We start from the raw sequence: 13,802 nt of genomic DNA, 5'->3' as shown, positions 1-13,802 counted from the left end.
TATGCGCTCTCGTACGAGTATGTCTCTTTCTCTCTGTTACTCTCCAACGGGGTCCAGCCTGGTCCTCAGCAATAAATTCTATGCCATACAGATATATACATACTTCTGCTATGCCTCTCTCTTTCCTCCCCACCTTGTTTCGTTCGCTCTTTGTTCCCTCCGTCTCTGTCCCTCTGCTCGCTTCTCCTACCTTTCCCTCTCAGTTTTTCCGTACACATTTACCTGATCCGCGCTTCCTGTTCTTTTTATCTTATCTTATTTGTTAATGATACGAGTTGTTGAAAACTTTCTTAACTTTAATTAATCAGGTAGCTCGTTTCTTCGAAAAATATAAATGAGCAAGTTGTTTTATTATTAATTTTCTTTCTTGAATCTTTTCTTTCTTTTTTTTTTTAAAGTTTAATACGTAATACGTGCACGCGCGAGGAAAAATGGGTAATATTTTAAAAAGAATATATATTGTTTATTTATTTCGTTTGTTCGTAATTTTATTTTTTCATTTTGTCTTTGTCTCTTAAACATCGTTTCTTATTTTACACCACTCTTTCTTTCATCAGTCTTTCGCGGTGGTCCCATAATTCACCTCTCATTTTTTCTCCTTATTAATTTTTACCACTCTTATCACTTTTTTCTTACCTCTTGTATTAATATTTCGCCTTTGACGTTCGATTTCTCCTCTCGTTCGTCTCTTCCGAAAAGTCCTTTTCTTATTTTCGATCTTTCTTCTAAAAAATTTCCTCATAACAAATTTCCATAATTCCTTCCTTCATCTCTATAATCACTCAACTTCCCAAAAATATTCACCCTCATAAGACACACCTCCTCTTATCTCCTTCTATTTCAATTTTCCACATTTCCTTATCGACCTTTTTGAGATACATTTTTCTTGCTACATTAATTTTTCCAACAACAAATTTATCTTCCCGATCACGTCCTCCCTCAACAAATCCCGATCCTCCCTTCAAAATCTTCATCACCTTCGTCAAATCCAACTCTCGTCGATTCTTTTATTTATATTTATTTTTTCAAAACCAACAAATTCTCCCCTCAAAAGGTATCCACCGAATACCTTTTCCTCGTTTTCCCTCTCGCCTCCTATCTTCCCGAGCATCTCATTGTTCGTCCACGCTCCACTCGTTTAGTAAGCCTCTCAAGCCCCGTGAAGGTGTATCGGCGCGTGTTCGGCCGCGCTCGACCGGGCTCGTCGCTCGTATATACTTACCTGGCAATTAGTTTTGCGGAGAATGTTGTTGTCCTTGGTCGTACGGACACACGCGCGATCCGCTCGTTTGCGGGGGTGTCTCCGTGCACACCGGCAGTCTCTATATCGGCGGGGAACAACGCCGTGGACGGCTCCTACTCGCGCGGCCCCCCTTCGAGGAGGCGCAAAAGCGGGCCCGCAGGTGCACCTATGCTCGGTTCCACGGTTATACGTGGCTGGAATTTTCGCCGATTCGTATCCGTTACTCGACACTACTTGTGGCTCTGTCCACGGCTCTGTCCCATTATCGGGTATACGGTTCGCTTTTCAACCGTTCGGCTTCAGCGGTCGGCTTCGGAGAGAGTAGTCGATCCGGAAGGAAGGATATTGAATAGAGATTGTTAGAAGTTATTTGGATATATTTCATTTGTTAATATCGCGATTAAAGAATTGGAACGTTTCCTTTCGTCGAATTTTATATATCGTTTAAATTGAAATTGTATCAATAAATTTTCTTATTACAATAGCAAGTTTGGTAACGAGGCAAATGAAATTTTATAAATGAGTTTTAATTTTTTCTTGCTTGAAGTACAATTATAATTCGTTGGAAGAAAATTCAATTTTCTTCGTTTTCTTTTTCTGTGATAAAATAAAAAAAAAAAGAAAAAGTACCACGTTAATTTATCGTAGATGCGTATCAACGTGTATCAAGAGTACACATTATACCTCGAATGATATCTGTGCCTAATCATTTTTAGTTTTCGCTCCTCGTATCGACTCGTTATCTCGGGGGAGCGTTAAAACAGGCACGATACCGATTTTTCCCGATCCGAAGCGAAACACATCCACGTTTAAATTACATCTGCTTAAGAGTGTCGGCCACGGGACCTCTCTCAGATCGCAAAACAATGGCGGGCTGATAAAATAACTGGAGGATTCATTTATTCCACGTAACTATACGTGCCTACACACTTGTAAAAAATAGCTGGTATTAGGATCAGTGATGCGCAATCATTTGCGATCTGTGTTAATCTTTCGATATTTACTTTTTTGAATTTGGAAGATAATTTTCAATATTTGAAGATTTTCGTGGTGATTTTTTTTTTAATGATATATGATAATCTTATTTTGATTTCAAGTAGATTAAAAGTTTAAGGTTTTCGCATCTTTCATCATTTATTTAAATGAAATCACTTGATAATGGTATTTTTTAATTAAAAGTGATAGAATAAAGATATTTGGAATTTTATGTATGAGTTGTACATTATATCTTAATTTAATTAATTTTTTATATCAAAGATATATCGAACTATAAATTTTCTACTTAAAATAGGTTCTGGAATTCATGATGAATGTTAATCGATGTTTGTAGTCTCTGAAACTCGATCACCTTGGATAATTCTTAAATATACAAAAAATATATTGAACCTATAAACTGTCGCTTTTATAAACGAGTAATCCTTCTCTTCAGATATTATTTCTTTACCTTAATATTTAATAATCGAAATCTATGCAATCGTAATTATACTTACTTAAATATAATTTCAACGACAAGTAGAATTCTTTAGCACTCACTTCCAAAGAATAGTAACAAGCTAAAAAAAAAAAAAAAAAGAAAAAACGGGAAAACTTGAACTCGAATCTCATCTCTACCGCCATTAAAAATGAATTTTGCGCACCACTGCGCCATCCACAGCCGCAAAAATCCTCCTCTATCTCTTTTCCTCCCCTCCTCCCCGACCACCGCACGTCTATTTCCTCTCTTCATCTCCGTACACCCTTGCTCCGATCGCTTTGGCCAGTTACTCACCTTTAACGCCGCGGTACACCTTTTCTGCCAGCGATTCGACCACGATAGATCGAAATAAAGAAAGAAAGAAAGAAAGAAATAAAGGAAAGAAGAAGAGCCACGGCTCCTCTTCTTCGATCCGTTCACCGTTCCACTCCTCTCTCTACCCTTTTCTTCCTGCCTTTCTTCCTTCCTGAAGCAGACGGCCGCGATTTTTCCCCCTGGAATCGTGAAGAGTCGGCGGAGGTAACGGAGATACGCGGTACGAGGTGTTGTTGCAACAAGGTGTTAGATTAATTGTACGATTAAATCGTCGTAAATCTCGAAAAGGGACGCCCACTGCCCTCGTGCCCGCCCCCTTCGCTCCTCGCGCGGGGATGATCGAGGAAGAGGGACGAGGAAGATGGACGGGTGAAAGGGAGAGGGATGCAGGGAGAAGAGGAGCAGCTCGACGTTTCCAGAGCGATACGAATCTTTATGGCGGAGAGATTCTCGCCATACTAGCCGAGAGTTCCAACCCTTTTGCTCTTGCTCGCTCGTTGCAGCGCTCGCTTCTTAGCCCGGCCTCTTCCTCTTCGTTTGTTCGGCCGAGTTCGTTGTTCCGCGCGTCGATTCTACGTGTAAATTGGAATGCTCGGGTTTGAAATGGACTTTTTGGATGGAAATGGAAACCGATTTTTTTTCAACTTTTCGAATTGGATTAGACCGATTCGATTGCTCGTATTTGTTGTACGAGTTTTTATTTATTTGTTTATTTATTTATTTCTCGAGACACATGAATGAAAATTATACAAACGATACAAATTTAAGTTGGATGAATTAACTTTTATTAGTTGTTAGAAAGAAAAATGATAACGAAGTATCAACTAATTACTTTAATTAAGGCAAAGAAGATTTTATATAGAGGTGAATTTAAAGAATTTGTTGCTGATCGTGTTGACAATGTATTCTATTAAGATAGAAAAAAGTTTCACTTATTAATCGGTGTTACTTCAATGTTTAACTTCAAACGTCTGCATCTATTTAACATGTATTTAAGAATCATAGTTACTCAATATATTATAGAATAAAACATTCATTAATGTGTGTTTTAATAATGTAATTATGTATTTGGTGTTTAAAAATGTGCTAATGCTTGGGTAATATTTCTTAATTAACATTCCAATTACATATTAATAATAATATCAATAATTCTTTTTTCTATTTTAATGAAAAACAGATTTTACTTTAATACATAAAAATATCAACCATATTTATCATATATTTTATTACAAATGTTTATTATTCACCTGATAAACATCTGTTTATTTTTCTCCAGTTTAAAAAAAAAAATTTCCATTAGCCCATAAATCCTGACCGTTGGTATAAAAATTCTCGCTCCAGTTGTGTATCTTACCGTTAATCGGCGTAATTGCTCCGATGTAGCAAGGGCTAATTAAAACACTGAAATTGTTAGACCGTGGTGCCATTAAAGCGACACATTATTTGTTCCCTTATTTGTTACCGTTCTTTTTATAATACTATTTTAACGGAATTCCTCATGTTTAATTGATGAAACAAGTGCCGATTTTCATGTCGTAAATACATCGAAACAAGTGTGAACATTTAAAAAAACATTTAAAAATCTATCTCCTATCTAATTTTTGATTAATTTTTTTTCGGAAAAATGGAACTTGTATATTCCAAGATTTCATCTTTTCTTTTTCTATTTTCTACTATATCATGATTTCAAAAAAAATTTCAAAAAATTAATTTTCTATTTAAAGATCGTAATGTTTTAATAATATTCTAGTTTTGAAGAATCTGGGCTAAGTGATTTATTTTATTTCTCAAGAGATAATATTCAAGAAGTTACATTTACAAAGAATCATTATATACGTGTATAATAATTTTTAATATGCGTTTTTATTTTTTTCGTGGCTGATATAAAATTTTTTCGAGATGTAAACTCGACTTCAATACCGATATCCTTTTTCAATGGAAATTTAATCGAGATGAGTCATTTGAATTTATCATCCATTAGACTCGCATAATTTCAAGACTTTCACTCGCCCACAAACTCGTGGATTGCTTTCGCTTCTTTTATTGGTTTTTAGCTATGAAAATAAGTAGGACTTGAAATTTCGATCGTTTTTGCTAGAATATTTTTATGTTCTTTGAGATTAATAATAGCTAGAATCGTTAAATTTGCGTTGAAAAAACCTTTTACTGTTATATTATACTAAAAAAGGACTTATGCGCTTCATTGAATTCGTCGATTCATTTTTAATTTATTCCTTTTCCTCGTCTTCCTTTGCTTTTATTTTTTTCTTTATATGATGAAAATGTAAGAGATAAAACATTTTAAATTATCAAAAATTTTAATTCTCCCTTTCTTTTTCTTTGCAATAGGCACACTTATTATTTCTATCTCATTATTTTCAACTTATCATCAAATTAAAACATTCAGAATCGATTTTAAGATAAAGAGAATTATTTAATTGCCATACCCTGGATAAATATGCCCTGGCAATTGTATTATCGTCATTGTTATCTTCCTACGTATTCATTTCAAATGTTAGTCACAGTATCGTCGATCTCAACGAAATCTCATGCTGTGCAGCTGCGACTGAAAAGCGGTTTGCTCTCGCCCCGACCGCAAACGACTACCTGCATTCTTTACTCTAATCTCAAGAAATAATTCAACCATTTTTTCCCACTTTGCTATGTCGCCAGTGACAATAGATTATTTGCAACGTAATAACCGGCCATTATGATGCCCGACATTTTTCTATTATTATTCTCGGATATTCCATTCTCTTTCCCGCTACAATTTTACCTTTTATCTCTTAATGAATATCATTACAAACTTTTCAATTTTTTTAATAAATCGTACTCTTATTATTTCGTATTTCTTCCACATTCACATTTATCTTATATTCATTCTTATATTAAAATAACACGTGAAATTTTATTGTTCCTGTAGCACAAAGATTTTTTGAAGAAGATACTTAAGATTGAAGTTACTTAAGTTCTATGTAAAATCGATTTCTCTTGAAACTATAGCGATACAATCTTGAATTTTTCAAAATAAATATTATTGCATAATCGAACATTATTATTTTACTTTTTAATTATGATTTATCTATTTACTTCAACATCTATTATTAACATAATATAATTTAATAAATATCATTTTCAACTAATATTTTTTTCTATCCTTTAATTTACTCTCTAGAATGGATCTTCCAAACCGCTGAATATATTAACACTCTGTACAAGAACAACTTGTCGAATGGTCGTTCGTATAATATGTGTAAATGTGTCTGGACCACGAACGTACAGCGTGTACTTACTTTGGATCTCGGTATATCTTATTGCTTGACGGAAGTGGCGACTACCATTAAAGCAACAAAGTTTACCGCACAGTGGGTTATCGTAAATTCCGCGAGGGAACGATCGTGTTAGCCAACCGGTGCACGATTTCTGTAAAGCCTTCTATGAGATTTCTTCGCCCGGAACGATCGATTTGCGAGCGTCACGAGAGGATCGACGTGTTATGGGACGTGTTTAGGAAACTATGAAGATTGAAAACGTCGAAGTGTTATTGTTCGGTGAGTTGTGGGTTCGATGGTTAATCAGGGCAATGTATTGACGGAGATTATGAAATAAGAGAGGATATTCGATGGGGCTGGATGGAAAAGTGGTGTAAAAACATTTTTTTTTCTGAGAAATGGATAAAGCAGTTCGTGAGTTCCTTTATCTAAGATTTCTTGATCATATATAAATCTACGCAAGAAAATCCAGAACACGAGGAAAGATTGTTTGGATCAATTGTATAAATATAATTATAGAACAGAAGATTTTTAACAGTCAACATTCAATTTTCCCAAATTAATTTTTTTCAATTTATAGATAAGTAACATTTATGTACAAGATTGGAAATTTTCAATTAATTTAAAGAAATTAGTGTATCTACATTATGAAACGTTTAATAATTAAAATTGATTCGATGGATCAAGTATTTCAAATATTTGTAAACATATATCAGTTGCATAAGAAGACTTCAAATTTAAAATATCCAAGTGAGAGAATATTGAAGAAAAAGATTCTGTCATCTCGAAAACGTAAGAAAATCTCGCGTGAAAGATAGCTAAAAACTGAATCGAATCTCAACGGACAAGATTATCCTCTTAAACGAGACAAAGTACACCGTATACGATCCGAGGGTTTATTTTAAAATCCTCGTGGAATAAAGGCAAAAAACGGTATGCAAATCTTTCAGGTTGAACGATTACCACCGCGCCTTTATCGTTTTTACATCATAACAAACGTCAACTTAAAACATACCGACTACTCCAATAAACCTTTCATTTACAAGGACCATCTCTCTACAGAAATCCTTGAAGACCAGCGTGCAAACCGCAAACTGACTATCTTTCATTTGAACGGTTCGATTTCTCGGCTCGAATATAATTTGCATTCTGTTCTTTCGCTAAAAGGGGGTGGAGATAAATCTCGTAAGTCGTTCGAAATCACGCAAATTGCCAAACTGAATCTGATAATCCTGCGTGGTTTACGGTTACGATCGATTTTTACACGAGCCGAGGAATATTTATTTATTTATTCTTTTTTCCTTAACATTATCCTTTCCCCTCTTCGACCAATCGAATATTTATTTTTATTTAACTTTATCTTTTTCTCTTTCTCTCTTTTTCTGTCTGAGAGGAGGGATTATCTTCGAACCATGTGGGACAGGTATTTTCAGAAGATAATTCTGTTAAGAAACCAAGTTCTTGCCGTATCGTCACCTTTAAGATTTTAATAAAAATCGAGTTTATGGAAACTATTATTAAATAAAAGCAGATTGGTGGAACGATTTCGTTCATTTCATTCGTGATATTTTTTTTTTTACAAGGCAAGTTATTGGCCCGTGTATTTTCGAAATCGAAATCGTGACTGAACTTATACTTCAATTTGAGCAAAGCTCTGTTTAAAGAGAAGAAACATTCTTTATTTGATACTTAAAGAGAGATCATAGGTGTTCTCGAAACGATTGGGAATATCGAGGTGATTAAAATATTATCCTGTTTATCCTGTTTTTTTATTCAGAAATTCAGAAAAGTTAAGACAAATTATAAAATTGTTGGGATCGAATGTAGGAATGTGGTCGGGGAAAAAGTTGATAAGTTTTCAGTTAAGAGGCGAATATTCTTGATGTTAATTCTAGTCGTTTATTGAAATTTACTATATTTGATATGAAATTTATTTTATTTGCAGGTTTTCTCCAGATAAACTTTGTCGGCACATTTTGCAAATTTAAAGGGAAGAATAGTACATAAATTATTTGAAGTTTTTATTAAAAAAAACAGATACAGATATTGTTTGAATAATTGGAAGAATAATATTCTAGTCTTCAAGATTGCCCAATTATCATAAATTTTGAAAAGAAGAAAAATATATGTACACATAAAGAGTATAAATATATTTGTATTGACAATATTTAGATAAAAGATATTGGAAGAAAAGAATTTCTTAAATAAAACAAACTATAATATTGCTTTTGCTTTTAGTTTATTGGTAACTGAAATTTTGAAACAAATGATGATTGAAACGTGGACGATGAGTATTTTAACTTTTATGAACGGATATAATTACAATTTCAATCGTACTTGCAATTCTCGTAATTCGAGCCGATTAAAACTCAATGTTACGCTTCCTGGAAAATTCACGATATGAATGATATATCATACTCGTGTACATACGAATAAAAATTGCTCCGTCCGTGTAATTATTTATACTAGAACGAGGGTCTCCATTTCGACGAGCCCCGCTTTCATTTTCGAATTGCAAGCGCGCGCAATTTAAAACGAAGATACGTATCTCACTCTCTCTCTCTCATTCTCTCCCTCTCTCTCTCTCTCTCTTTTTCCCTTTCTATCCGATTTCGAGAACATAATCGAGCTCGTCGTCATGTTCTTTGGCTTAACAATCTACATATTTCGAGAATATTCTCTCAAGATTCCGATATTTGGCAATAATTGCACATCCAATAAAGAAGGAAAATAGTTCCTTCTCCTTCGGTGAACACGATGATCTTAGCAAAACAAAAAAAAAAAAGAAAATATTTTTTTTTTTCTTCTTTCGTCGTATTAAATCGAAACAATATTAACTCTCGTTTCTTCTTTATCGTTCAATTTAACATGCTACACGGAGACAGAGCCGAATCGCGAAATTGAAACCAGTCCCACGGCATGCCACTGCCACGACGACCTCGACGTCTTACGTAGAACAACTTTCTAACAATGTAACGTACGTATATAAAATATATTAATACGATTACTCGAACGAGAACTCAGTTAAATAAATAATTATTAAAAAAAATATAATATAATATAATATAATATAATATAATAATAATAATAATAATAATTAATAATAATAATAATAATAATAATAATAAAATGAACGTACAAAATGATTACACGTCGAGAGTATTTTTTTTTTATATACAACCGATATCAATGAGTATCGAAACGATTGGGATGTTAGTAGACCACTATTAGTGGGTTCTTAAATAATTATAGAATAATTAATCGTATTAAATAAACGTTATATCGAGAGGAATTCGAATTTGTTCACACGATCTTCGATCTTTTTAAACTTTAGAATTGCTGCAAAGAAGAATTGTGCAATACTTATTGACTTTTTGATTTCCATTGATTCTTTTTCAAAATTAAAATTTTACCTATAAATAATAGTAAAATGGATATTTAGTTATTATATATTTATATAATTTTTATACGTGGTATAATATTTCTTATTCCAATTTTGTCAATTTTTAGCGTGGTCGATACGATTCTTCCCTAAAAATAAGAAAAATAGAGAAGAAGTATAGAACGGATGAATACGATCGAAGTTCGATGATCGTCACGAATTCCATAAGTATTTCAAAGAATGTTTAAATAAATCTTAATAAAAAAAAATAAGATTAACGAGTGATTAGCTCGATGATTAATGAAATTCATTAAATCATCGTATGGAAGAAAAGGTTAGAAAAAAAAAGGAAAAGAGAATGGAGGAGAGGAAAAAATACAGGGAAATCTCTTCGAGTAACTTAATGGACGGCTCACGTGAGCCACCATGATACTTATATCATCTAAAGTGAGACTTACATGCTAGATCGTTCATGGAACATACAACGTTTAATATATCATAGATATATGGGACCAAAATCACCAGAACCAGCCACGTAAATGTTCCAGCCTCGAGCCATCCGCGATTGCCATTCTTCTATCTTACGTTCCTTTTTTTTTCCTTTTTTTTTAAAACTTTTTATCTCTTTTTTTTCCTTTCTTTTCTTTTTTTTCCTTTTTCGAAGAGACTTTATTGCCTTTCCTATCGAGAAAAGGAAGAGCCTGATCGCTTATCCTAGGACGAATCGATCGTGCGTCGATCGTTTCACGCCGCGCGAGCGAAATTTTCCGCTACGCTCGCCGCGCAATGTTGTACGCATCCTCAAAAGGGCGCATATCAGATTGGCGGGATTTTTAAATCGAGCACCGGACGATTGTCGGATCTATTAATATCAAAGAAGGCACTTTTAAATGGTTTTTAATATCTAAAGTTATTTAGAAGAATATCTTGTATACGTTTAGTATCAAAAATATCTATCTGTTGATATATATATATATATGTATATATAATTTTAAAAATATCTAATATGTATAAAATAGATGATCATTCTCTTTTTATATAAATAGTAAAGTTTGTTTTTATATAAAATAGTATTGCTTTATGAATATTATAAATATTATAGCACCAGACGTAGTACATAAATATTTTTTCTAAAAAGAGAAAATTTAAAATTAATAAAATTAATTTAGAATAATTAATCCACGAAAAATTATAAATACACACAAAGATAATCTGACTAAGTAAATAAATATTCTCAAGAATCTTACACAAACGATATATTATCTATACTCTACAACTTCTTCCATTTGGACTTCTATAAAAATATATATACCAAGGGATTCAAGTATCGAAAGGATCTCTCGGATTCTCTCCACACGATCTTCTTCGAAAAATAAAGGAAAAAAATAAAAAAAAAGATGAAAATGGCGGGACGAGTCAAGCAGCAACGAATAGTTCCGCGCGCTGGATCGTCCATCTATCGTGGATCCGTGGATCGGATGCAGCTCGAGGCTTTGGCGACCGGCGCTGGTAAGCAATCGTGAGAACAGAGAGGAAAGAGTAGTTTCTTCCCTTTTCTCCAACGAAATCTCCGCTGACTCGCTTCTTCCTCGTTGTTATTCCGTCCTCGAACAACAATAACGTCGGTACCATAACGTTTGCACGCTCGAAACTCGCAGGACGTACCTCCAAACGAGATCTCGAGCGCGTCGATCGTTCCATCTTTCGATCGTCGCTTCGAAAAGAGAAAAAACAAAAAAAAGTATATATATATATACATATAAATATACATATATATATATACATATATCGCGTGTAAACGTAATGACACGTTCACGTGCATCGATAACGCGCTGATGACAGTACAACGGTATATAATACCGATTTAATACCGACACTAGCACGTTAAAACGCTTTATAACATTACGGTTAGTGGATCGTTAACAACATTGCAGTAATATTACTGATATCATGGGGAAATATAGTAATAATACTAACAGCATTATCGTACTCATATCGTTATCATTACGTTAGTAGAATATTAAGTGTTAGTACGTGCCATAATATACTTTATGGTGGTGGTGGTTAACCGGTGCCTATACGTTGACGCACGATTATTTTCCATTAAAAAAAAAAAAAAAAAGGAAGAGAAAAATCAATCTTCGTTCGTATAAAAAAAAAAAGAAACTCTTTAATTGAGAAAAACGAAATAAAGCGTGGCGATCGAAAGACGCGAAAATCGACCGGACAAACGTCCCAACATGCACAATGATAATCGGGGATGAATCGTGGATTACGAAACGTGGAGGAGTCACTTAATTTTTACCGGGTAATCGTTTATGTTACAACAACAAGAAATAGTTTATCGGGATAGAAATTAGTGAAAAAAGGCGTGTAAAAGATGAGGGACAGGGAAGAAAATTGGGGAGGAAGGAGAGAGGGGATTCGGGATTCGCCCAAAACGGGCGTACTTAGTGGTACCCACCTGTGTCGCGACTATGTATCATCCTTTCATGGGATAATACACTGGACATGGTGGATCGTTATTTTTTTTCATTTTTCTTCTTTTTTTTTTTTTAATCTTCTGACCTCCATACTGATTCTTCGCGTTTTTTTTTGTTTTTTTTTCCGATTTTTCACCTCTCTTCGATATCATCAATCAGCCACACAACGAAGGGACACGCAACAACACGCAACACAGAAGAGTGGGACAGGCAAGCACACCAGCACGTATTCTCTGTGCGAGAAAAAAAAAAAATTGCACGCAGAAAGAGTCGGAAGCCTTTCATCGCAACTCCTTTTCGAAAACGTGCACCAGCCTCAAGGTGATCAACCTGGACGACCTTGAATCTGGGAGGAAAAAGTGTTAACCCTTTGCACTCGATGCTCGATAAACCACCCAGCGATCGAGCCGATACAACGGTTTACGACAATCTTATCACCGACCTGCGTACCTCGCGACGAGCTCACGATCTTCGATCGTGTATCACGAATCACGAGAGAATCACGACGAGCGTTTAAAAAAAAAAAAAGAAAAGATATACGCAATATCGGCGAGGACATCCATCGATGTTACCTCGAACGCGGTTCGCAATAAATAATCGAATAATATAAATCACACGATCGAAAGAGACTCGATTTCCGCTCGATTTTATGCTTTTCATCGTCGATAAATATTTCTTTTTTTTTTTTCTCTTCCCCCTTAGAGGTAACACCTTCGACATCCTTCGCACGAGAGCAAAGGCTTAACGGGACCCGGGTAATTTACAGGCAGTAAGGATGGCAGAACTGATAGACCAGCCTCTGGCTACGCTCCGTCTTCTTCATGATCCCTTTCTTGTAATATTGCCTGATGCTACGGCTCAGCTTGTCGTAGTTCATTGCCGGCCGATTCTTTCGTTTGCCCCACAGCCTGGCCACGCGGACCGAGTCCTCGATCTTGAACACACCCTTGCCACGGTCCAGCCAGCGTATACAGGAACCGTGGACGCCCGGGCTCTGAAGCAGCTCCTTCAGGAACTGCCAGAGGTGGATGTGCGAGCCGCCGTTACGCATTTTACCACCACCGCCCCCGCCTCCGCCGGTTCCAGCTTGCGACGAGCCGCAATCCTCGTCCTCATCTGGAAGAAAAGAAACCAGCCGATACGCCTCCGTTTTGTCAGTGGTCCAGAATCTCCAGTTGTTGCACTTCGGGGGAGGAGTCGAAGTGGTGGTAGTGTTCTTTGAGGAAATTGATTGCTGATTTTGGTGTGCTGTATATGTGTGTGTGTGTTTCATGATTCACATCCATTTTAATGTTGATTGAACGTTAGATTCTTGCGAAGATTGGGAATATTTTTGTTAGTTGCTGATTGATGGATTGTTCGATGATTCACGTGGAAGCTTTTAATGTTGGTAATAAGTTCTTGTGAATATTGAAAGTATTGTAATTTTAGTTCGTGGAAGCTTTAACTTTTAATGTTAATTGATTGTTGGATAGATTCTGTTATGAAGATTGAAAGTATTGTAATTCTGATTGTTGATTGATGCGCTGTTCGATGATTTACGCGTAAGCTTTGACTTTTAATGTTAATTGATTGTTGGATAGTCGATTGTTGCCTCTGGTGAAATTGTAATTCCTTATTTTCAATGTTTATT

General features: G+C 35.1%; 1 protein-coding gene across 1 annotated transcript in view; it reads right to left on the bottom strand.

Annotated features, from left to right (window-relative positions):
• Positions 1-8,526: 8,526 nt before the first annotated feature.
• Positions 8,527-13,802, bottom strand: part of LOC107996907 (DNA-binding protein D-ETS-4) — a 68,008-nt gene continuing 62,732 nt past the window's right edge. Inside the window, exon 8 of the mRNA XM_017055233.3 lies at positions 8,527-13,285. Within this exon, the coding sequence (XP_016910722.2) occupies positions 12,930-13,285 (356 nt within the window). The 3' untranslated portion in view covers positions 8,527-12,929. The remainder of the gene's footprint in view (positions 13,286-13,802) is intronic.

This window comes from Apis cerana, linkage group LG2 (genome assembly GCF_029169275.1).
Source record: "Apis cerana isolate GH-2021 linkage group LG2, AcerK_1.0, whole genome shotgun sequence".
In the NCBI taxonomy this organism is placed as follows: domain Eukaryota; kingdom Metazoa; phylum Arthropoda; class Insecta; order Hymenoptera; family Apidae; genus Apis; species Apis cerana.
Note: the sequence above shows the minus strand (reverse complement) of the source record. Positions and strands in the feature narration are given on the sequence as shown.